Genomic DNA, 26,785 nt, shown 5'->3' with positions numbered 1-26,785 from the left:
CTTTTGTTTCTTAGTGTAAAATTTCAGAGATATTACTTGCATTTCTCAAATTAATATCATCAGATAAATTTTTATACACAGAAAAACATTTTTTTGTTTTTGAATGAAATCTTTGATTTTAATTTAGAAATACTCTGTATATAAGTCGGTATATATATATATATATATATATTTACAGATTATACATATATATATCAGACTATGATTAAAAAGATCTAAATATGATTTAATTTCGCATTATATATAGGGTGATAGCGGTGGTCCATTGCAAAGGGTTCTCGCGAAACCTTACTGTATGTACAGTATCGTAGGTGTGACAAGCTTCGGAAAATTCTGCGCTTTTAAATTTTCTCCCGCGATATATACCAAAGTTAGTATTTACATCGACTGGATCGAGAGTACTGTTTGGCCATAAAAAATTAGAAGAGCATTATCAATGAATGTCAATCTTTAATTTTAATTTGTATAACTTCACAGAATAATTGTTTAAAGATAATTTATATAGATGACGAGAGAAATAAAATTAAGAAGGAATGATATCGAGATAAAAAAAATAATCATATTTTGTATATTATTTTTATTGCAAAAAGATAATAATCATTTTCATTGATATGTACAATACGGTACCCAAACGTATGTGTATATATGTACGACCCACAGTATAATAAACATTTTCAAAACTTATACATTTTATACAGGAAACATATCTTAAATATATAACAACCAACAATGATGATAATAATATTGTATGCAATAATCATTAATATACGCTGTAAAAGTAAACATAATATTCAAATCACGTTTGTCATATAAAAACGATGCGAAAAAGTTGCCATAACAGATGCTATATATATATACATGTATATGTCGAGTATATGTGAACGAGATATATTACAAATTAGGAATTAAGAACACGCGAAAAGGGAACGAAAGAACTTACAGGATAAAAAAATATACGGAGATGTGACTTGCTTAGTAGAAGAAATCTCGGTAATCGTCGAATGATAAGATAATGATAAAACTTTCATCGAGACGCTATTAAAATTCTTACACTTAGATACGCTTATTATATACATTATGTATGTAGTTTAAGTTATCAGTCTTACGGCTCTCGAAAGAAAATGTACACTCGTACCCATACGTATACACACGCGAGCGCTCGTATCGATTAACGATATGGTACTCGATGAACGGACACAACCTCGATCCGGAGCAGCATTAATGGATGCACAAACTAGTTTCTTTGCGACAGCAATTGGACTAACAATCCTAACAATCATTTCATACACATATAATCGCAAGCTGCTTTTAAGTCTAGATCGTTATAGAAAGAAAAAAAAAAAGGAAAGAGAAGTAGAAACAGTAGACAAGAGAAGAAACTAGAACAGGAAAAAATAATATCGATTCCTACGTCATTTGTATATATAAAAAACAACAATAATATGCTGAAAAACTTAATAGTATTGAAAGAAAATATTTAAAAATCTATATAGATGTAAAGTAGATGAAGGAGATGTATTCTTTTCTCTTGTTCTAAACTAATCTCTTTTAATACGCAATTGATTATCACAGTAGTGTAAATTAATATCATTGTATACATACACGTAATATATATTATAATATCGCACTACCAAATTAATATAACGAACAAACAATTAAATATCCAAGAGAATAATTTAGATTACATAAAAACATTAGACATCTCCATCATCCACACTTTCATTCATATTCGCTCTGAATTACATGATACTTTGATGAGCTAAGAAAATCCTAAGAAGAACATTATAAATCTAATGAAAGCTAAAATACAAGAAAAATCGAAAAATATAACAAAAGTCGAGGTTAAAAACTATCTCGCTGAAAAGGAGTAACGCGCGAGTGAAACTCTCGTTATCCACTTCGAAGAATCTCTACGGGCAGAGAAAGCAGATTCGATATTGCTATGAAAACCTGTTGTTGAAGACAATGGCGCCTGGCCAAATGACTAGCTAGAGCTTTCACGATCATCTCTCACGATCGTCTCGACATTCCTTCCGCTACGCAGTTTTAATTCAGTGCCAGTTGCTGAAAGATTTGCGCATTCGCAAGTACTCATGCTCCATTCTGTTATTATTATTCCGACACTAAAAACGCTGATCGCATTAATTAAATATTCGAGAAAAATTGAACCGATTCTTCAGATATACATCAGGAAAAAAATATTTGGCATCTGAAGATTCGGCTCATATGTAGGCCCTATTCTTTTTATCGAGAATTACAATTTCTGTAAATCACAAATTAATGACCGCTTTTATATAGCGATTCAGTGTCTGTTAGTATGCATATAACATAATCGAACTGTTTGTTGACAGGCTGCTGCGTTCGCATTTATTGTAATTTATCTTCTTAATCTTGAGCCTTGTTTGCTTAAATACGCATCGATTCGAGCGGGTATTGAGCGAATAACACGACTGTATGTAGTACGTGTCTGCATATACATATACGCGCGTATATCTACGTTTGTATAATTCAATACGTTCATCATATAATATTCATGGATATAAAATATAAATCTTCCTTAAAATAATCCGTGAGAAATAAAAGCCCCGAATGGAGTAAATAATTGCGCGTTAGTATTTAATATCTTACAAGGTATATCGTATTTCAATCATCTTCTCGATTCGAATATTTTAATAGCGATAATCTAATAATGATTACTGAAACTTTCTTCATCGTGCAAAGCTCTAATTTACCTTCTATTCGCGAAATAGTACACGCAAAAGAAAGAAAATATTGCAAGAGAAACAGCAGATAGCACCAGTTAGATAATAAAATAGGAGTAGAATAAAAAATGCTGTTGATGATTATCGTTTCCTCGCTTTCCGCTGATAACGACTGCAAACACAAACTACGTTTTTTCGCAATCGCAAGAATTTCTTGTAATTAATAATAATATGATTCTTTTTTCTAACATTTAATGAAAGATGATAGATTGAAGTAGCATCACTCAAGTACATGATAATAACCCAGACAAGCTAAAAAACGCTTCTAATAAAAATAATCGTAGATCATTTTTAGGCGTTTATGTGTCTGGGCGATGAGTTACACACGTTGGTGCTACGAAACAAACGTCTATATAATTCACCCGACAAAGCATATCGCGTTTGTCTGTTTTATGTTTATTGAGACTTCACGAGACTATCCCGTTATACTCGTAAAATAATAGATACAGTTGGTCGAGAATTTGTGTTTCGCCGAAAGGATCGTGTTAAGGGCGCTAGAAACGAAGAGGTGGAAGAGAGATAGAGAGAAAGAGGAAGTTATTTATAAGGGAAGTAATGGAGATAACTTACAAGACTATATAATATTGGCCGACACACACATGACGAGACCAGCAAGATTTCGATCGACTCGATCTCTGGTAGAAGCTCAACCGTGATCGACTATCTTGAGTCCGTAGGCGGGTCGAAAATCTCAGGAATGAGGAAGTAGAGGAGGAAGAAGAGGACGTTCGAGAAGATAACGTGCGACGATGATGTTCGTGCCGATGAACTGGCGCGTTGGAGACGGACGCAGGATGACCTTGGTAATCCGGTTGTATGATGATGTGGATGTTGGGATCTAGAAAGACAAGAACGCGAAATAAATAATTTTATTCCTTTCATATAGTTCCATTTATATAACAAGATCGAAAGTATATAGTTTTTATTAAATAAGTAATTACGATAAAAAAATTATATATGTATATAAAAGAAAAAAAAGAAAAGATATATATATATATATATATATATATATAGTTCTAAAAAATTTAATAAATAAAAGCTCAATGAATTTTTATACAAATTGAAATGCATAGTGTATTGATACATTAAATTGCAAGAAATTTGATGAATAATTAATATGATTTAAAATGAAAAAGAATGTAGATTTTTGACGCAACCTTGTATTCATCCCCATAAACAAATATATGTACATAATGAATAATATCATCAAAGTAAATTATGTTATGGAGATGTACGATATATATTTATTTAATTTAATTTAATTTAATTTAATTTTTCCTTTTTTCGATATTAGAAACTATATTTCTCTGTATAAAAAATTTATGATATATTTAAATATCATTACATAATAAAATAACATAATGAGATTAAAAAATTTAATTGATTAACGCAGAGAGAACTGGTCCAATTTATTAAAAGCGCTCCAGATCGATTGCAATTTCTAGCGATGGTTAACAATGTTCGGTAATTAAAGCGCCTAATTCCTCTTTTCCGTGATTCGGTATGCACGTTTTATGCACGTACGTATGCACAAACGCGTGCAAATACCACGTAAGCGAGCAAGTAAGCAAGCAAGTAAGCAGGCAACGAGAGTTGCGATTACTCCAGTCCGTCCCACGCGTCTAGACATCTTAAAATTTTTGTATTTTCTTTTTCATTCTCTCTCTCTCTCTCTCTCTCTCTCTCTCTCTCTCTTTCACTGTGTTCACCAAGGCGTGGTACCACACGGCGTGACCGCGGTATATATGATCCTGCACCACCACTTCTCGCTAACCGCGTCTCAAACATAATGTCTACAGGATATCTCAGAAGTCGCGCACATTTTCTCCGCGCGAAGATACCAGCCGCTGCTGAACTGTTTCAATGTCGAGAGACGCATAGATAAAGATACTCGAGGGTTCAATTCTCTGATGCACTTTGAGGATTAAAGTAACTCCTGCAGTCTCTTATCGTGCGTATGCAACTCTCTAATGATACTGAGAATTACTTGAGAGCAAAATGAGATTTAATTATTTCCTTCCAAATTGCATATCATGTATAACATTTTCAAACAAGGTGATAATTGGATTGAGCATCTTAAAGTTAAAAGGTCATTCATTTGATATCAATTGTTAATAAATAACGCTGGATATTCTGGTATTACTATATAATCTCTGCAAATATAGATACTTTGTATTACATGTAGGAAAAATCATTTGCAATAATATCTTAATAAAAATCAAGAATAATTTATATACATATAATTAAAAAAAAACAAAAAAAAATTATTATTATATAATTAATTAATGCTCCAAAATTTTCCGTTTTACCGAATTTTCCGGAAGAATTTTTGTCCCCGTTTAAAGATTAAGAAGAAGATATAGATTTTGATGCATCCTGTATTTATTACCAACATAGATATATGTACGTGATAAACGATATCCTCAAGGTGAACCATTTTATGGAGGTGAACAAGGCATTTTAATTTTAAAACACCTTATAACTCTTTAGTTTGATAACGCATTCGCTTAATCCATTAACTACATTCATATTTCATATGTAAAGCAACTTTGTTTCAAATTTGTTCAATCCAGAGATGATGAACTTTTTTCTTAAAATGTAAAGCAATGATAATTTATGATAAAAATTATTTTAAAAAATCATAATTTTTCCGATATTAAATAATAAAGTAATAATTAGAAACAATCAGAAATATTTCCGATATTAAATTTATATGTCTATAGATTTTTTATTTCATGTATTTATTATTTATGAAAAGTTCACAAAAATGCTTTTAATAATATTAGATTTCTGTTAGAAAAAAAAGTATACATATATCGCGCGTTAATAGAATAAATGTTAATGAAAACGATCACGTATGCGTTGCCGAAAAATTTTGATATGTTTATACGAGAATACAAAGTATGAATTATTCATCAAATCGAAAATGTCTGAGCTGCGAAATGTTGCAAGTTCACAAATCAACAAATTGCGCGAGCAATTTTCTACAATTGCAACCACAATGCACATTGTGATTCGTCGCGGCTTGTTACACATGTAGTGTAACAAGCCCTCCCGTCGCGATGCCTAAAAACGCGGGCATTAAAGCCACCTGTTCCATTTGTTGCCAAATGACATCACAGGAAAGAGCGTTGCGCTGGTAAATATAGATTGATTTTAGCGGCATCGTACAAAGTAGGTTAACGCATTAGCACCAGGGTCGAGTTTCGCAAACTCTCGAATGAACGAAGCTATGGAAGGAGTCAAACTAAACACGAAATCTGTCTTGGATCTGGTCGTTCTGTATTTTTCAGGCCAGACAGATCAGTACCGGAGATATCTTACGCTTGTAAAGAACCGTTTCGTTCGTTATATTTATAATAGCGCATACGATATGTGCTTGGCAGTGTGTCAAGGACCGCTTTACATTCCTGTGGCCCTGAAAATATTCCCCAACACTTTACCGCTAGATATAGCCGCCAAGCTTCGAATGTTGATGCGAAATCTCCGTGACGTATGAGTAATCACGTACCTCGGCTTTGAATAAAAACGTGAAATATGGTTCACGACTTGTGGCATTTAAACGGAAAATGTAACAAAGTTAACACTATCGGATACATGAGGGAAGAGAAGAAACCTGCCCCGACAAGATGAATGAATGTGTATGCGTGAGAAATATACATTATATCCAGAAAAACGAGTAAAGTTATCGCCCTGATGATACCGCATGGGGACGAACTCCCCCTTCATTCACTCGTGATTTCAGTGTTATTTATATAACATTTATCGAAAGGGAGATTAATAAATATTTCGCTTACTTATTACATTCATCCATACAACTTGATTCTCTTTCGAATAATATACCTATTTAAATTTGTTCAAATAAAGGAAAAAATGCTTCCCTCTCGTAGAACTTCAATTTTCAGTATTAAATATCTCAATAACTAAAAAAAAAGAATTTGAAATTCAAATTGAAAAATTTTTATTATCTATTCGCAACCCCAGACATCAAATCGCACAAATAACTTAATCGGTTTCAACTAGAAAAGAAAGTCTCCTTCCAAGAAATTTCTTTATATTTGCGATACAATCCTTCCATTATTTGTTACATTATTTATATCGTGTTATAAGATAAATTGGTAATATAATAAAAGAAAGAGAAAAAAAAACGAGAAAGCAGAACAAGAGAGAGAGAGAGAGAGAGAGAGAGAGAGAGAGAAAGAGAGGGAAGACAAGATATTCATTGCGACAGCGCGCAATATAAGATCGGTACGTCACATTGCGTGGTAACAACCTTTAGTTAAGACAATTTAATTAGAGTCGCGCGACTTCTCGTCGGTCGCGTCGCGTCTGTTATCGCGTTTCGCACACGACGACGTCGGCGGTCGGCTGTTATTTATAGAGAGAAAGTTTCAAGTCGCGGTAAGCATATCTGCGGCCTCGTGCGGCTAAAAAAGACACACGTAAAATTCGCAAACGTAATATCTGCGTACGTTCCAGACCTCGCGATTGCGATTGCGAATCGCCGAAATGGGTAATTAGCAAAATAGAGAATGTTTGAGTTTTTGCAGCTATCCTCGAGAAAGCACGTTGCACTTGTCGGTTAATAATAGCTCCCGCGAGCGTACTATTCCGTCTGCATGCAAAGAGAAAGCATAAACAGATGACAAGTGTATCTCTTAGAAGCGAAGGCATGGTAAAGCTAGAAAATGGAAAATTTACATTGTTGCTTTACATCGTTGAGTAGGAATTATATAAATTTTTTTCTCTTAAATTAAAAAAAATAAACAGCATAGCAAAGATTGATTTTAAATTTCTACCCAAGTATTAAAGAGAAAAAGCTTTCTACAAAAAAAAAAAAAAAAATGCCTTATTAATGAATTAAATAAAAATTTATTTATTTATTTGCCAAGTTATATTAGCTAATGTTTTACTGCAAATCGTCATTTTTATTATGATTGATTGTTCAAGACTTTTTTTCTAATTACCTTATTTATCACGATCTTTCGTGGAAATTATTTTCGATATTTCTTAGATTTGTTGACTCTTGTAATGTTTTCGCAGACAGTGCTTCATTAAATTTAAATATATATTATAATCCTTTAAAAAAAGAGTATATAAATGTTGCTGATGTTGTTGAGATGTCTGTTGCATTGAAAATTCGAGTATAATCTGTTGAGACTGCAGATTCTACAATCTTGGCATTTATCAACCAGCAGAACCGAATGAGTCTCTGGCTGTCGCTTATTCTTTTTATTTCACGTTGCATGCAAGGACTAGTTCATAATAATATGCGTTTCAAGCACACACAAGAAGCGAAGAAATGAGCGCATATTTGAACAGGATTTCGGTTTAAGAGGAAGAATATCGCAATGTGTGAGAAGCGTTGATCAAATTTATGGAACGTGCTAAAAAATTCGATACGTTCACTCGATTATAAACAATAATTTCAGTACAATTATAAGACATAAACAAAAACAAAATTTTTCATTTTTATATTAATGTCCATCTATTTAAAGTGAGATACATAAAATTGTTGCAAGTTAATCAAATTTCAATAAAATGAAGCAAAAATACTATCAGACATTTTTCTTCGGTGAAAATAAAATTTTTATCTAATGTGTATCTAATTAAAAAATCATTTTAATAATTTAAAATTATTTAATTATATAATCATTTAATCATTTAATCATTTAATTATAAAATCATTTAATTATAAAGTCATTTTCACACAATAATTACTTAAAATATGCAAATCAATTTACGTAACAATTTATCGTGTAAGCCGCTTTTTTCATCCGTCATGAAAATAAACTTTATTAAACTTAACAAGATATTTTTATGCCAAGAAGAGATAAAGGTAAAGGTCGGGGCTTACCGTACAGATTGCGTTATCCGAGGAGCTCGTTGCGTCCGCTCTGCTGTTCATTATCATCCCCCCCGATTGTTTTTTCCTGCACGCGCGTTCTTGTTTCCCTCGTTCTCAATTCGGATCGTACAGCTTCTTCTCTCTCTCATCGTTCTCCATTCCCTCTAAAATGACTCGTGTTCTATGAGATGCCTACGGCTTATGGTCCCATTTGTGTGATCTCTCGTCTTGGCAAAATTGCAGTGAAAGAGACTGGAGTAGTTCGTACAGCTTGATCCGTATCGAGATGAAGGGGCATAGCCTCCTCGTCAGTGAATTCACCAATAGGGCGCGTCATTAGCCAGATGCTGCCAGGACGCGAATTCACTCCAAGTGCGCATGTTGAGCCTGGTGATCTCCGTGCTGCGCGGCACCGTGCTGCCGTTGTTACCGGAGATTCCATCGCATGTCGGCGTCTGGATATTGTCGCACCATTTGGCAGGTACCCGGGGCTGAAGCGTATGACGTGTCTCAATCCTTTGACATGTGCTTACATTGAAAAATATCTCTTGGGGTTCTTTTGAAATTCATTTCATTTCGACTTACATAATAAAGAAAAAAATGTTTTTTACCGCATGTATTTAATCTCGACTTTTTTTTTTTTAAATAACAATAAAATTTTTTGTTTTGTTTTTTTATTCATTCAAGTCATCAATAGCTTTGAAAAGCAATAAACCGTGACTGGATCGCCGCTACTTGGTAAATATTTGAAGGTACCGAAGATCTTTTGGTATATATGTTCATAAGTAAAATCACGTAATAATTTTTATAAAGTATGTCAGTCCAATCTGTCAGTCATACTAAGGAAAGTCGTACATCATTACTGGAATTCAAAATAGAAATGATATCACGGATATTGTCAATATATATTTGGCAAATATTAGAATATTTTCTCTCTGTGTATTTGAGAGAAATATTTAATAGATATTTAAATAATAGATATTTAAATTAAATTAAAAATAATATATAGATATTTAAATTAAATTACATATATTAAAAAGTATCTTTACAATGATTAAGAAACAAATTCAAGAGAACCTTTCGTAAATTATATTTTTCAAAAGAACAAATAGTATGTTAAGAGGGTAAGAAACCTACCTCTTGCTTCTTACGAATCACGTAGTTTTTGCTCTCGTTATTATCCCAGAATTCTTTGCCGTCGGTGCGATATCGCACGCAGAATTCGATAACGTCCGACGCCACTGGTAGAGTGAGCCGGAATCGGAAAGTGTCGTAGAGTATGAGGGAAACCGGTGATCCTCGTTGCTCCACGTATGTACAGTGCACATCCTCGTGAGTGGACCAGGAGTCGTTGCTGACTCTCACCACGACCTCCTTGTCGTAGGCCAGATTCCGGACCTTTACCGTACCTATCAGGCATTGCTCGGATTCGCGCACAATCACATTCTCCAGGCTAACGTTATCCTGATCGAGCTTATGTCGAAAGGCGAGATAGTCACTCGCCGGTTGCGGGAAGGTCACTTGCCACAGCGGCGTGGTGTTCTGCGTCGCATCCTGATTCTGATCCTTGGACGAACCGAGCAAACCACCGGTCAGGCCAGCCACGTAGGCCGTACTCCACAGTGGAGGCACGTGGCTCGGTTCTGACATTACGCGAATCTGCATGAAAGATTGGACGAAATATTGAAAGATAGAAAAAAATAGGGTACAAATTGTTGGACGCAACTGTTTCCGTTAGATATGACTCATAAAAATTCCAAATGACAGACTCGAATTTATTTTTTCCTCTCTCTCTCTCTCTCTCTCTCTTTCTATTTATTCTCAAAATTATAACTTAAACTTATTAATTGAAAACATTCTTTTTCATATAAATACGAACAAATTATGAAAAAATTACTTGCAAGCAATAAAACAAGTTTATAAATTATAATAATAACAATAACAAATTATATGTGTTATATCAATCAGGAGTGAAATAATATCACGTGGAAAAGCTATATAGAGAAACTAACACAGTGATTTCTATAATACTGTAATAATATATTAAATATAATATATTTGCTATATCCTTTCGCAAATCCATAATTAATGTATATTAATTAACAAGAATTTTCGCGTAAAAATATAATGTAAGATAAATTTTTAAACAAATTTAGAGACATGTTCTAATATAATATTGCAAGTTCTAGCGTACCTTAAATTTACGAAGCCTGTTCAACTTGCTGCATGATATGTTTTTTATCAACTGCTCTGATATCATATTGATAAAATATATCAAAAATATATCAATGTAAATTAATAATAAAATGTTTGCAAAAAAAAAAGATTTCACTTTTGAAAAAGATACACACGTATCTGGCGTGCTTTCGAAATATCAACTTGCACTTCTTAAAGTCAAACGAAAACTAACAAAAAGAGCTGGCAGTAAAAGGGAAAGAAAGGATAGCCTAAAGCTATTAAGTTAGGGACTTTTAGATAAACTTGAAGACGTTAGACTATTAGAACGCAGGTAGAAATTTCTTTTAACGTAGCTAATCGGAACACAGAAATTTCTTATCTACTAGTTTCAAATTTAATACTTAAACCTTTTAAGTGCATTATAGAAAAATTACTAAAAATTTATATATACGTTCTCCAGATAAATATATGAATCGTTATTTAGATTAAATAATAAACAATAAATTTGGAATTAAAATATTATAAGAGCAACGAATATAAAAAAATATTTAATATCAAATTCGGTAAAGAAGTAACAAATTTTTATGAAATATAATTTATTTTTATAGCCATGTTTGCATGAGAATGTTCTCAATTATTTTTTAAATTTATTTTGCAAGTAATATATAAATTTGAAACTTAGATCGTTGAAGAACATTCCATTTAAGAAACACTTTTTATATCAATTAAAGATTTAAAGTTGCTGCATTGTATTAGAGTGAGAGATTTATTGTAGAGTGAATTAAATTTAAAATAATAAATTCAAGCACAAAATTTAATTTTGACAATAACAACAAGATAATACTATTAAATATCTTGGCATAGTAAGGCGGATTAAATAAAGTGATTCTTGGCACTTACTTTTGACATAAATCCAATTTACATTTTTTATTAATATACATGCAACACAGTTTAAATAAACAAAAAGTGGATACCAGCGTACATGTCAAATGCGTGATTTATGTGATGCTTAAGACAAGATATTATTGTACTACTTCACGAAAAGTACAACAGTGATTCATGATACAAGATGAACATACGCACACACAGGTTTATTCATTAAAAAAGTTTATGCATTGTCTTTTCTTTGCTTCTTCTTATTGAGGAAACGAGTCACCAGGTGCTGCGAAATACATATGCGAATGATAAAATCGAATCTGTTGCATAAGAAGATCGATTCCGCCGTATAACTAATTTAAATAAATTCTAGTGTAATTACCTGTGTGAGGGGACGACCGCGATCATCGGCAAATACCACCCGTTTCTTCTGTTTGCCATTGCCATCGTTTCGCAATGTATCCAGGGGCAAAGATCCTGAAGAGAGGCATGGTCTGATTCTGGGAGGCACCTTTCTGTTAGTGATCGTGGGCGCTGTGACTACTAGGGGACTGTACAGTAAAGAACTGTACACCGGAGGACTGTGCCCCAGAATCAGTTCGGCCGGCATTGCTATGGAACACATTTAGATCTGAAATCAAAAAAAGAAACGCTGTTAAAAGCAGTGATTGATCTTACGAATTTTTCACGCGTCGCATAAAAGTCATAGAAATTTAAAAAGGCTGAGGAAGATTTCTCTCATATATTTTAAAATTAGATGTTTTAAAATTTTATTATTATAAAGAATTATACACATACATGAATTATAAAAATATTGTATAAAGAATTAGACTTTATAATTTTATGCTTTCTGTATTATTTTACATAATTTCTTCTATATTTTTCGAAACATCTTATGATGGAATGATAGTCGACGATATATTCTCTTTCGCACACTTTCTAATTATTCTATCACGGCTAGAATTAAAAAATGACAAAAGTAGTCTAAATATTACTTGTGAGAAATCGAGCGAAACTGGAATTATGCTGTTCTTAAAGTAACTCTGGCGTTTGAAATTTATTGGCGCCAAGATGCCGTTAATATTAATATCTCCACATCGTCGTGAGCAAAACCTGCGTCCTGCTACGATGTAACGTTAGAAACAAAACTGTTAGGATGATTGTTACTTCTCGATTACTGCCAGAGATTTCGTCAATCATTGGATTACTCTTAGGTCACATGGATCTATATATCTGATTGTTATGTCGATTGAATGTGCCAATTAGTTGTCGATGAGACAGATATTTATACATTCATCGATTTGCTAATCGCATTTTTCTTTTCGATAATAGAGACACAGTCGCCAAATACTTTTATATGTTAACAGTTCAAATCATAATACGTATAATTTGTGTATTAACACATTTTGCTGAATTAATCTTTACATATTGCATCAAATGTGATACCGTTATTCTCATTTACAAATATACATTAAAATATCTTGTAAAATAATTTATCTCATGTCGCACATGTACATTTTTCTTTCAAGATACGATATGATAGCCTGTTTATAAATTAAGCCAGAAATAAGTAATTGAAACCTATCGTTATTGAGCAATATATAAATAAGATTTATTATATATCTTATTAATGCGAGCTTTAAATAAAATGAGACATGATAAGATGTGATATATATATATATATATATATATATATATAATTAAGACCACCATTTGTCACAATTATTGCAATTATTGCAATTATTATTTTATTTTATACTACAAACCCATCGATCATTAAAGACAGTAAATGATAGAAAACATAATGTGAGAAAAAAATTATTCTACAATTAAAATTTTAAACATATATCTTTTATAATTTCTTAAATCACATTTATCCTTCCAATTATATTACAAGAAGAAGTTCATGTTATTACTAAATATTATTACGTAGCTAAATAAAAAAAAAAACTATAAGCTTCTTCCTTTGTAATATAATTAAAAGGATAAATATGATCCATTTAAAATGCAATCTGCGCAACTTTTTGCGACTTATAATTCTGCATACGTTTAAATCTAATCAAGGTAAAAAATAATTAATTATGCTAGAGCTAGAATATTATAGCTCGCAATACCCGCGACCAACCTTCTACGCACAATTTCGTCGTTTATATGCTTTTTTGCGTACGACACGACGGCCGCGTGTACTCGCCGTATAGAATACACGTGCAATCATGTTACTCGGAGTAGAATTACGAGTTTCGAGCGCGCCGGCGAACCGGCGATCCTCGCGCTCTTCCTTTTCTGAAGACCGGTTCCGCGGGCGAACCGGGCTCGAGGCGGGACACGTATATGCACCACAGTTTGTATGTACCAGACCGGAACCGAACGACAGAGTGTCCGCGCCGTTTGAGAATCGGCGGACCATGAATAGCGCGGACAGTTCAGGTTTCAGCGCAAAGTCACCTAAATTGCGCTCGCGTGCGTAGCTTCGCGCCAAGAGAACGCATATATCGATTACAATAGAAAATATCTTAAAAGTTGCACGGTTCTGTTTTGGTTTTGGAGTAGAAACCGGAATATAATGTCGAAAAGTTTAATTTTCCCGTGTTGTAGACCTGGAATACAATGTAACTGATGCTCATCGTTAATGAACAGATAATAGATATGTACATTATCAATTTGCGAATATCGCTTGCAAAAGCGGAACTAAATGCGCATTACTGAACATCTTGAGAGAAACTCATTTCTCTCAGAAAAGCACGAAGGAAGCAGCACCATCAGATTACCTGATATAAAATCAATCGAGTAAGAAGCTACAAAGCTAGTCTAGGATATTGATTTATCATGTAGCTGAAGAGATTAAGTGAGACTTAAATTGATTATCGGCATATGAATTTAATGGTCATTTTTTTGTCTGCTCATTAGATTAAGCACAGATCATTTACTCGTGAAATGTAATTATTTTTATTACGGTTTAATAACAATTTGTAACGAGAAACTGATATAATTAATGTAATAAACATTAAGCAATGTAAGTAAAAGAAATCTTGTTACAGGTCGGGAAAACTGGGCCGCAATTAAGTTGCGGCTGAAGCAACTAGATTAAATATATCTAAAGAATAAGGATTATCTAAGATAAATATTTACAGGAATAAAAAACTAAACTAGAGAGGGACTAGAGAGGATTAAAATATTAATAATTGCGATAATAACTTTTACAAGGAGTGCGCGATATGAGAGAATTATACAGAGAAAACTTATTATTATAAAAAATATAAATGCTATATATAGTTTACAAAATCGTTTGTCATATAAGTATATATGTATATAAATAAGAATCAAGATTACATCACACATTGTTATTCGCATTTTGCTTCATCTGTTAATAATGTAGCAAGGACAGATTGTTTAACAAATTACACAAAAAATCTTATCATTTCTTATTACAAGTGATATATTATTATTTTCTTGTAATTTTCCGAAGTCGTTGCAATATGCACGATGCATCAATAATATATCGTTGAATCGTTGAATAATACAATACGATAAGAGAGTGACTCATCCTTTTCGTTATTAATCGAGAACTATCCATGTATATAACAATGACTTATATATATATAATAAATAATAATTATATAAATATAATAGTCATTTTTATTTATGTGTAAAACAGCAATATTAAGAAACAATAATATCTATATTTAATATAATATTTTTATAATCAGTAATCACACACCCACAAAATTATAATTATTTTCGCATAACAAAATATTAATAAATTGGTGCACACGTTACCGCGAAGAAGAAATTAAGTTAAAATTTTATCTCATATTAGTTAAAATTATCATAACATCGTTTTAAAGAGATGCAATTTCATGCAATTTCATCGAACAATAATCGATCCAGATTCATCAACAATCTCATCTTTTCAATGCCTTCATTATCGCGTTTGCAAGCAATAAATCTTCAACATGCTTCGTTGCACGTTTATTCATCGATTTGATGACACGCGGCAAGCATGTTGCATTTTCTTTCTTAGGCTCATCGTTGCGTGTTCGAGCGTGATATATTGGGCTGTGATATTTTTATCGTTGCCGAAGAGACCGCGGAATGAATAGACTTTAACTCACGGTCCTAATTCACGATTCGACATGCCTCGTTACATCTCTATTTACGGCGCGTTGCACTTTATCGAGATGCATCGTCACGTGTTCGAAGTGATTTTCTTTTCTTCCTCGCACAGAAAGATGAAAAGAAAAAATTTTTTATCAAACTTATGATCAGATTGAATTATCATGCATTAATTTCGTAAATAATTAAGTAAACGTTATATTATAAACATTTTTAATAATGATATGAAATTTGGTTAAAAATATTCATTACTGCATTTGGAATATTTCTTCATGAACATTTATAATATAATAAATTTGTATAATTCACATTTGTTTATTTACAAATACAAAAAAATAAGGAGACAAATTAAATATTAAAAAAGAGCTTTTAAATATTCTTTTCTTTCCTGAATAAATTCAGAGATTATTCTATCATTAATCAAATAATTTGGAAATTTGCATTAAAACAAAAATTGATGGCACCAATGACGCAACTCTTTCTGCTCTTTATAGAAGCAACAGCAGAATGGGATAGATATGTCACCAGTAGGAATTTATCGTCTGGCCTTTTCTGTTTATACGAGCGGGGTCGGGTCATGTGGAGGAACACGCGACATGATTGCAGCGAGTGTCAGATATGTACAAGTTTGATAGGCGATCAAAAATGCATTTGTGACGATGCATTTTTCTTCGTCTGGATTAATGTATATATAATGTGACGATATATAAACTGACGATATTATATCTTTGTAAAATTTATAATTTTTTTAATTTTATAACTTTCATAATTTTAAGTGTTTTATTTACAATTAATATCTATTTATCTCCGTTTCAATGTAATTTTTGTAATTTGTCATCGACAAATATATTGATAAATAATTATGTTGACGATTATGTACTAAAACTTATAGCAATGATATAATTCATGATGATGATAGTTTATACACACAGTTTATGTACAACAACGCGACATCCTCTTTTATCTTGAAAAAATAATTCATTATTTTTGCATACTATATAAAGATAAAACTATCACTTTATTTAATGTAATTATTTATTAGTAATTTTGCAAGTTAATCACGATATATTAGATAATATTTACGTTAAACATTTTCTGAGTCATTTTACGCTTTCGTTTTATTTTAATGTACTAGACATTAATGTACTTACATTTCTGTTTTTCTCATTTCTTCGTACTTCGATTTTATCCTTGAAATATAATTTTATGTGATCTGAGATATTTTTATACTTAATTATTAAATTAGAGATTCACACATTTTGTATTCTTATAAATTATAATATTTCCTCAATATACACAGGTATAAAGATTGCAAACTATGATATGTCTTTAATTTTACAAATTTATATTTATTATATTTTGCAAAAAAAATTCGAAACTATTCCTATTGCTTCATGAGAATACATCTTGGCGCTTAAATACAGCGCGCCGTAAAATCTCAATTATACACGGCGGCTCCTTTTCTTTCGTCAAGGATCGAGTATTATCCGGTCTCGTGATTTGCTGCGGAAAATTTGCGCAGTCGTCAAACTATTTCGGACATACTCGCGGTCAAATTTAGAAAAGACCCATCATCCTCTTGCGCTTCGTGTCGCGAAACACATCACGGCCTTGGACCGAGTCCAATTGTCCACGCTCTAAGGTAGATGTAAACTCGCGCGTATCATCAAAGAGCGGAAAAGCGAGCCTCAGCCTAATTGCGAATTGCTTGAAATAGGAAACCTTAACCCCGCGTCTTATGATACTTGCGTTGATTCATAAACAACAAACTCTATTAATAAACAAATGTGATTTGAAGAATAACAATTACAGTTTAATATAATGAGAAATTGAGAAGTGTAACAAAATCTAGATTTCTAATCGTATTCTCCTAAGAAGAGAATATTTAACGATATTCTTCTATTTTTACAATACATTTTATGCAGACTATTAAACTTTTCGGCTTACATTTTACAAATACGATTATATATATTATAACTGTGTTTATTAGATGCAAAGTGAGCAAGGAAATTATCGAAACAAAACATTTGCATTGACAAAATTATAAATTATATATGCTTCATGCTCTTTCTATTTATACACATACACACAAAATATACCTACACACATAAAAAAAGTGACTTTTGATATTTTAATTATAATCTTAACATTTAATGTGGAGGAATACAATAATACAGGAATACAGATTTTTATGTCAATGATCTCTCATATATATCAATTAGGAAAATAGAGCCACGTGTGGAGTGTATATCTTTTAAACGAGTTTTTTATTCGAGACAATATGCGATGAATGAAATCTGTCTCATAAATCTGTCTCATCCGATTCATCATCAATCTGACTATATAATTTGGAAGATATTATTTATATGTTCATCTCGTTGGATAGATCGTCATCACTCATCACTCGGAACGAGTGAAAGACGTGTTGAATATTTGACTAGACCATTAGATTCAAGACACAACAAATGCGCGTTTAATATTAAGATGAATTACAATATACAATCATAAAAATCAAAGTATTACGTATGCGATTTGCAATCGCTATAAAATATTAATTTTAAGTAAAAGCCTATATGCTGAGTGTATGGAATTTTTATAATTCGCAAATATCGAACAAATATAAATGTTAATATAAATGTCCGTTTGATGATTTGTGAAAAAAAAAATTCAAATTTGTTGTTCATAATCGATAATTAATAATTAAAAATAAACTTGCTAATATTAAACTTAAGAAACTAGAAATTTATAATCTAAAGATTTAATAAATAAATTTTGAAATATTGCAACAACTTATGTTAGACTAATATCTATAAGTTTTATTAATTTTATTTCGAATTTTTCTTTTAATAATTCTCTTTAACTTACACAATTTTCTATCTGTTTTTTTAAATTATACAATCTTTTATAAATTTAAATACTTGCTAAGTAAAATATAATAAATTTATAAATTCAATTGCTGATACACTTTTATATGTTACGTATCATAATATAAAAATGAATTAATATACCATGTAATCTCAAGTCACCCAGAGAAATCGAAAAAAAGTCGTAAAGATGTCAATTATCATTATCAAATGTGCACAACGACAGATTATTTAACTGAGAAAATATTATGAAATAATACAGCATTTATGCAGACATCCAAGTTTGGTTAAATCAAATGTTCAATCGTTATCAGTCGTCAGAATTTTACTATATCAAAAGGATGATAAGACTAACTGTGTGGGATTAACATGATAGATAATAAAAGCGAGTGGAGGTGTTAAATACCAAGCACATTAAAAAAAAATTTTTTTAAACAATTTAAACAAGCTTAATATCCAATTGATTCATCTCATTTCCATTACGTTAGCCATCGTAATTGATAATTGACCTAGAATCACATCAATAGTATAACTACATTCAATTACTTAATAATAATAATAATGTTTCACCTTTTCCTCATAAAAATTTTCATACTTGATTCTCAAATCTTGAATTTATGATAAAATTGTACACTCATTCAAGTAATAAAAATATGTGAAAAGTGAAAAAAATATAAAGAAACAGTAGAATCATTGCCATTACTATTATCTATATATACATTTAAAAAATTTCAAATAAATTATGATGTATTATGTATCGTAGTATATAAAATTGTTTTATTTCATTGTATTATGATTTGCCGACAATCTGACAAATATTCAAATCAAATTTAATCGCGCATACGAAAACACATGTTGCTATCGGTTTCGACAATTTTACCGGTATAGCGTGACTTTTGTTTGTCGGTCTGTCAGTGCGATATTGCCTGATACAGCATTTAATCGGAGTCACCTTGCGGCTCAAGACACATATTTTTTATCGTTGAGGAAAAAAGAGAAAAAAGAGAACGCGTCCGATTACGTTAAAAATGAACTTGCGAGTGATCGAGGCGACGAATGACGTTTACAGTGACGTCGTTGGTGTCTGAAAACTGACAGCGTAAGGAGGGTGAAATCGCACACGTGAGTGCGGACGACCGCGCGATTTTCTTTCTCATGAATACGACATTCCGCAAATAGCACGTTGCTCCTATTCTGTCGCATGAATCAGTCGGCAAAAATAAAGACAGAATAACGATCGTGAATGGAAACAGTTGTCGTTTCCCCGAATGTATTATAGATTCTACGAAAAATTCTAACAAACAATTTTGATCTCCTCAAAGTGTTTGTAGAAAATAAATGAAGAAAAGATATTTTGCATAAAATCAAGTAAAGAGTAGCTTTCAGCATATCTCAAAATTTCAGCTATATGCATAATGTTTAGGTAGAGAAATTTATTGCAATTTATACAAAAATAGTATCATATAAATAGAAAATGTTCATTTAAAAATAATAATTTATGGTAAAATAATGCATATTATATTTCTTTAATGATTGAGTAATTTCTGATAATTAATTTTATAAATAAGATTAAATTTGAAAGATAATTAATTGATAGAATTGCTTAATTATTTATATTCCTTTTGCTCGGATAAACACTTTATTGATACTGTATCTAATATCGCATTCTAATTATAATTGTTGATCCGCACGTGAAATATTAAGAATAATAAAAGAATATAAAATATAATAAAAGAATTGGCTTTATCAGAAAAAAAAGACAAATGACATCGAAATCTTTGTGTATGCCTGACCTACGATATCATATTACTCGTGCATCAGAATGCCCAGAAGAATGTAAACGAGTACATGAGAATGTAAACATTATACCGACTAACCTTGAACTGCTGCTCTTTGCCATTTTGTCAGGCGCGTATATATTACTGTAATTTTTTTTTAAAAAACTTGCTTTTTTAAAACAACGTATTTCGAACAAATTCTTGTAATAAATTGAATTTTAAGATCTATGAAATAACATAGATCTTTCAATCAAAAGTTTTTAAATTTGCGTGCAAAAAAGAATACCTGCAATAATAAATAATTTCAAATAATTCTAAAAACATAAATCAGTGAGGACAAATCCAATTGTCATCTTTCTAATAAGAAAAATTATATTTATAGATAAAAAAGATCATTTTGCTCTTAATAAAATATTTTAAAAACATAAAAAGTCCCTGTATATTTCATTATTATATCATTAATGCTAAATGAAGAACATCAATATTTATCACAATTTTTTATCTAAAGTTATGACATGTGTCATGTTTGCTCCTCATATTCATTACTTTTTTTTTCGATGAGTCGATGAGTAACGATTGATATACTTAGTAACTCATAAACTTTGATTACTACGATAATTTGTTCAAATTTAAATTTACATTGTGCGAGTGTACAGTTATTCGCAAAACATAAAAATTTTAAAAGGTAGCCGATTATCATAAAATGATAATGAGCAAAGGAAAAGAGACATTCCTCAACCGGTTTTACCTTTTCACATGCATGTCACAAGAGAAATGAACATAAATCGAATCCAGCCGAAAGCGGAAGGACCGGTCGACGGAATTTGAATACCTTCATTTCAATTCGGGTCCCGCGATCAGACTACAAGTACGTGATACAAAATGTAGTTTGAAAATTTTTTGGGAACTTGACCAATTCTGATTGGTTTATTTCTTATTGGTACGCTTTATGATCATTACTTATCAAAACTTAAAATAATTAAAGTAATTAATGACGATACAATTATTAGCCAAGTATCTAAAACAGTTTTAATTTATCTCCTCGATTAAGTGATTATTCGTAAATGTATTTTAATTACTAAAAATAAATTTACTTTCCTCGCTAAGATTAATGCTACTTAATTGAAATCTTAATTTTTTAAAAACATACTTATTTCTTTTTTTTTATTGTCGATATTTCCTTTCGGTTCAAAATGAAAAAAGTTTTCTATAAAATCGCATTTGTTGCCTATAAAATTATATCTGCTGTAAATACAATCGAGAACTGTACAATCGTAAAAATTTGACGATGTTATCTATAGGAACGTTTTTTTTATTACTGCTACATGTCGCCAGACATCCACGCGACGAGCACGTGAATGAGCTCATGTATATAAATGACGAATCATAGTTGCTACCTTTAGAATCAGACGATTCATATCCTATATTTTATTCAGTACAGAGCATTTTTTTTTTTTTTTTCTTTTTTAGAAGGCGCCACTGAGGTCGAGTCTTCTCGGCCTTATCGCCTCCTTTCTGGTTCGAAGCAGTAATGATAACCGATATTTATCCTCGGTTTTCTCTCTTTCTGTCTATCTCTCTCTCTCTCTCTCTCTTTCTCTCTTACAATTAGCTCTAATACCCTCGTCGATCGCGGAATCTTACCGAACAAAGTTTAATCGTGCCAAAACTATGCGCACATGCAAAGTCAAAGCAAGTAAAATAAAAAATTTCTAAATATATAACAAAAAAAATTCTATCTGATACATCTATTTCTGAATATGTATGAAAAAATTAAGAAATGCCAAATACTTATTTCCATATTTAATTTGCTAATATAACGTTAGTTAAAATGCAAGTCTCTTTTCTGATGTAAGAAAGAATGCTATACTGATTTAAGATAGACTATTTTAATTTGCTCATTTCGATAATAGAAGATATAAATTTAGAAGCAAATAAATTATCTCTTAACCCCTTCCCGTGCCATTTAGCTCGACGAAACTTGGGCCCAAGTGTTAGGCGTTAACGCTTCTTAAGCTGATGGTCGAGAAAGGTCACAATACGAGCCGAAGTGTAAATACCTCAGATATAGACACTTTTCCACGATACTGCTGTTGTGGAAATAAAATCTAATACCTTTTCCCTTTTGCAGACATTATAAACATATATTATTTAATAATAATCAATAACAGTTACAAAATTATATTGCATGAATTAACAACAGTTCAATAGAAATCCTTGCATCTTCAACTGTGGGTTTGTTCAAAGGAATGTAATAATACCACGCCTAAAAATAAATAGCATATTGTAAACAAAAAATTTAATTATTATAAATGTTCACCTTGAATCAATATCTAATAAGAAAATACTAACAACTCTAAAAATCCTCCATGGTATGATACTTCCTGAAACACTCTGGTAGATGTAAAGCTACTTTACATTTCTCACACTCCCATTTCGTTTCGCTTCGTATTCCATGCTTAGAACAAACTTTGCACGTCTTTGTTGGGTCCTACAATCTATTCACGAGCTTGGCTCGTGATGTTTACGTTTGGGCCGACTATCTACTTACGAGTCTGGCTCGTGATGTTTACGTTTGGGCCGACTATCTATTCACGAGCCTGGCTCCTCATATTCATTTTTGGGCCAAAATTTTCATCACGAGCCAGACTCGTTAAAGCACGGGAAGGGGTTAATAGTTCTGGATACGAAAGATACTTGTTATTATATAATCATCATCACCTTATAATCCTTTGAGATTATCGAAAGAATTGCACTTGGTTATACTTAATTAACTATGGCGCCTTAACATTTTTTCGTAATATCTGATGTAATAACCATTCGAGAATCACGTGGCTCCAAATTTACTTTTTCTTTTAAGCGAGGTGAGAGATCAGTAGACACAATCGAAAGACTGATAAGAGGTATCGTAAATTTTTTATTGGATATCACGTTTAAATTTTCCTTCCTCATTCATAATATAATTATTTATTGATACTATTGCCATTCTCTCTATATTATATAAAAAACAAAGTATACGTTTACATATCTATTGATATTTAACGAAATATAAGACACATACTGATTTTTCAACGAATTTTCGTTGAAATGATATAAGCTTATAGAAAAATTCAGTTTACATCTTTATTAAAATAAAATTTAATTAATTATTATTTATGAGAATAATAACAACTTTTATCTAATGATAAACGCTTATAGAAAAAATATCAAGATTTTAATATGATCTGACAATTCAAAATTATATTCAGATTTACAATCAAAATTTTTTTCCACTATACATTCGAATATCTAATCTTCGTGATTTTTTCTTTTCTTTACGGCGCATATTTTTTTGCGATAATCAGCAGACAGGCTTTCTCCGGAAGCGAGTGCTTCGACATGCACATATGTGGAAACACATGTGAGCAAATAGAGATTATACATGAATGCCATGCTTCATATATCAGTTCGATAGAATTTTGCGTGGGCACGCACAAGGGACGATTGACCGAAAAACACACGAGTTTTCCTGCGGGGGCACAAAAGCACGCAGCCACGCACGCACACATACGACGCGTGAATGTAATCCGGAAAGTCGCTAAGCTGGATTCGAGAAAATGTCTCATATATCATGAACGTGGAGCATATTGGACGCATGTTTAAGAATCTCTCAAGAGATTCGGTGCAAGAAATTTTCACTTTTAATCAAAAATTTTAATTTTTCAAGCTCAATTCATTGAGAACAAATTTTCTTTTCTTCTATTGTTCAAATAATTTGTTGACAAAATTAAATTAATGTTTATTAAAATTAAGTAAAATAACTGGGGCAAAGAATTTTTTGAGAGAACTATCAGATCACATGCAAAGCTTGATTAATGTAGATACTAATTCACATAAAAAAAATGATATAATAATATATAACGCGAGTGAATTACGCAGGTTATCGTTTGCGGAACTTATCTTGAATTTTGTTTGCAAACAAAGAATCCCCTTCGAAACGATAACACGTGTGATGAACGCATGTACAGTTACTTCGACTCGTTGTGGAGAAATTTCGTATACGCGTATAAATGATTAGAGCCCGTTTAGCTAAAACTAATTAAATTTATTAAATTCACGCGTTATCTTTTGTCGTAATTATTTCCCGTTTTTATCACGCAATTTTAATATAAAATATATAACAAGCTTCCCAATTAACGTCGTGCAATTATATCAAATTTTTTTTGACCACCTAACAAAAATATCTCATCGATAAACAAGGAGCAAGAGTTCAATTATAGACAACTCACAAAAAAAATTTATCCTCGGCATTTTCCACTATTGGAAACATCCACGGTTCATAAGATCAGAACCTGATCTTATCTTTGCATTACATTTAAATCTTACGCACGTTTTCGCGACACGTGCTTTCCTTTCTAAAATCTAACTTGTTTCAAAAAAAATTTTTGCAAAAATTTTTTTCTAGGAATTTTTTCTCATACAAATTTATATTTGTATAAATTAAACTTTCCCTATAATCCAAGTTATTCGTTCGCATCACATTTGTTTCAAAATCTGATTTTTATCTCATCCTCATTCTATGCCTAAATTCAATGTCATCTATACATTAGTTAGAATTGGACCATAGCATTGATAATAAAGTATCAAGCACGTAAACAGAATCTTAATATTGTTGTATATAAATAACTCGTACTCTCGCAAATGCGAAATTCACGACTACGAGTTATTTCCAACCGCAAGAGAAACATCCAGGTTTATTACAGACCTACACATCATTTCGGTGCAGTGCGTCTGTAAATGGAGCCACAACTACTACTGCATCATTACGAGCATTCGCTCGGAACTGATACTATATTTTGGAATAAGCTTAATTTTTTGAATATTATAGAATTTTTTACAGATATAAAAAATATACTTTACGCCAATTATCATAATTTATATTTTGAGATACATTAAGTAAATATGTGAATATATCTGACAATGAGTTTATTATTGAAAAATAATAATATCGGCTTTTCGTATGCGAATTTTGTAATATTATTTGTAATATTACGATCTCTATGATATATTCAAAATAGATGATGCAAAATTTCAGAGCGAAAGCGTCTCTCAAATATGTATGGCAAAAATAAAAAAAATTAGTCGAAGTATCTGTTTTAGTTTTAAGAGTCATCAATTGCATAATTATTACAATACAATTTTATTGTATTTCATTAATTTATTGAATTTTATTGTATATTATTAATTCGTTTTTCAGTATTAATTGTGTTGTTAAAAATTCTTAATTTTTTGAATTATATAATATTATTGGAGAAATTTGAAAACCAATGTGATTGTGACATACAAGTGAAGATTTCGATGCAAACATATTTTCTTTTTACATTAAAAGGAAATATCTTTTGGCATTTAGCGCGTTCAAACTTCGATGATTTCAACTGTCGCTGCGACACAGAAAACTTTCTAATCTAAATAAAATATTCTCTCTTTTAACTCCAACCCTTTTTTTTATTATCTTATTGAACAAACTTTTTTATTAACAAACATGATAAAATGGAACGACAAGGAAAAGAGCTTTCTTTCATTAACTATTAAACTCAAATTCGAAATTAATCGTGGCTGTATCATTGGCGAGTCGTTCGCATCGTAAGTGCTCGGAATGGAATTATTCTATCTCGCGATCTAGCATGCGAAGGATGTGCATATCGCCCACGCGTGTGATGTTAATGAACCAATAAAGAGCGATAAAGAACAACGAGTTACTTACTATTTCTCGCAGTAATGATAGACCCCTCCGACACAACGAGAAATGAATATAGGAATCTTCGTGGACGTTTCCTCCGTTTCTTTACGTCAGTTCTCACCGATGTTTTCCTTTTTCAGAATATCCCTTTTTTTGCTCTTTTTACTCCGCAACTTTGGGACCGGAAATCGAGTTGTCAGTTGCAGCTGCGTCTTTCTCTCCGGAAAAATTTCTCATACAACCGTATATGACATCGCGGTACTCGAATATATCGCGATTACCGAGTTTCGATTTTTATTAGGCGAACGGTGTATAAAAGAAATCTGTATATACGCCGATCATGTATAAAGGATCGATAGAATTGTGGACGGTTCTCTATCTCTTTTTCTCTCTTCCTCTCACATGTTAATAACCGTTGTGCAGCGCATCGCACGCGTGTCCGTCACCGACTCTGTCGCACACGACCGACTGCGGCATTTATCTTAATCCGTGTCCATTCGACCGAACGTTCTTCGACCGATTACACGAAGAGTCGCGAGATCGCGATATCATCCGAAAAGAGGGAGAGTTCAACCTCTGTCTCGCGGGATTCGGACGGCACGCCGTCAATCGTGCGGTACTAATCTGTCTTCGACTACGTCCGACGC

At 31.8% G+C, this 26,785-nt stretch overlaps 2 protein-coding genes across 3 annotated transcripts in view; one reads left to right on the top strand and one right to left on the bottom strand.

Annotated features, from left to right (window-relative positions):
• Positions 1 to 1,360, top strand: part of LOC126850335 (serine protease snake-like) — a 3,487-nt gene extending 2,127 nt beyond the window's left edge. Inside the window, exon 6 of the mRNA XM_050593215.1 lies at positions 248 to 1,360. Coding sequence (XP_050449172.1) covers positions 248 to 415 — 168 coding nt within the window. The 3' untranslated portion in view covers positions 416 to 1,360. The remainder of the gene's footprint in view (positions 1 to 247) is intronic.
• LOC126850332 (protein phosphatase 1 regulatory subunit 3C-B) lies at positions 563 to 26,785 on the bottom strand. Of its 2 annotated transcripts, XM_050593208.1 has the most exons (5): positions 26,163 to 26,785; positions 12,047 to 12,295; positions 9,748 to 10,269; positions 8,620 to 9,101; positions 563 to 3,600 (listed from the first exon to the last, which is right to left on the bottom strand). In XM_050593208.1, the coding sequence occupies exons 2-4, from the start codon at positions 12,287 to 12,289 to the stop codon at positions 8,928 to 8,930; spliced, it is 939 nt and encodes a 312-aa protein (XP_050449165.1). In that variant the 5' UTR covers positions 12,290 to 12,295; positions 26,163 to 26,785; the 3' UTR covers positions 563 to 3,600; positions 8,620 to 8,927. The 2 variants fall into 2 exon arrangements, with proteins under 2 accessions (XP_050449165.1, XP_050449167.1); XM_050593210.1 differs by lacking the exon at positions 563 to 3,600 and having other exon boundaries at positions 8,991 to 9,126.

The sequence above is a fragment of the Cataglyphis hispanica genome, chromosome 6 (assembly GCF_021464435.1).
Source record: "Cataglyphis hispanica isolate Lineage 1 chromosome 6, ULB_Chis1_1.0, whole genome shotgun sequence".
NCBI lineage: Eukaryota > Metazoa > Arthropoda > Insecta > Hymenoptera > Formicidae > Cataglyphis > Cataglyphis hispanica.
Note: the sequence above shows the minus strand (reverse complement) of the source record. Positions and strands in the feature narration are given on the sequence as shown.

Excerpts from the sequence above, each read along its gene's own strand:
- LOC126850332 (XM_050593208.1), bottom strand. The coding sequence starts at position 12,289 with ATGTGTTCCATAGCAATGCCGGCCGAACTGATTCTGGGGCACAGTCCT. Across the intron at positions 10,270-12,046 it reads GCGGTCGTCCCCTCACACAG|ATTCGCGTAATGTCAGAACC; the intron begins GTAATTACACTA and ends TCTTTCATGCAG. Across the intron at positions 9,102-9,747 it reads TGATTCGTAAGAAGCAAGAG|CCCCGGGTACCTGCCAAATG; the intron begins GTAGGTTTCTTA and ends CATACGCTTCAG.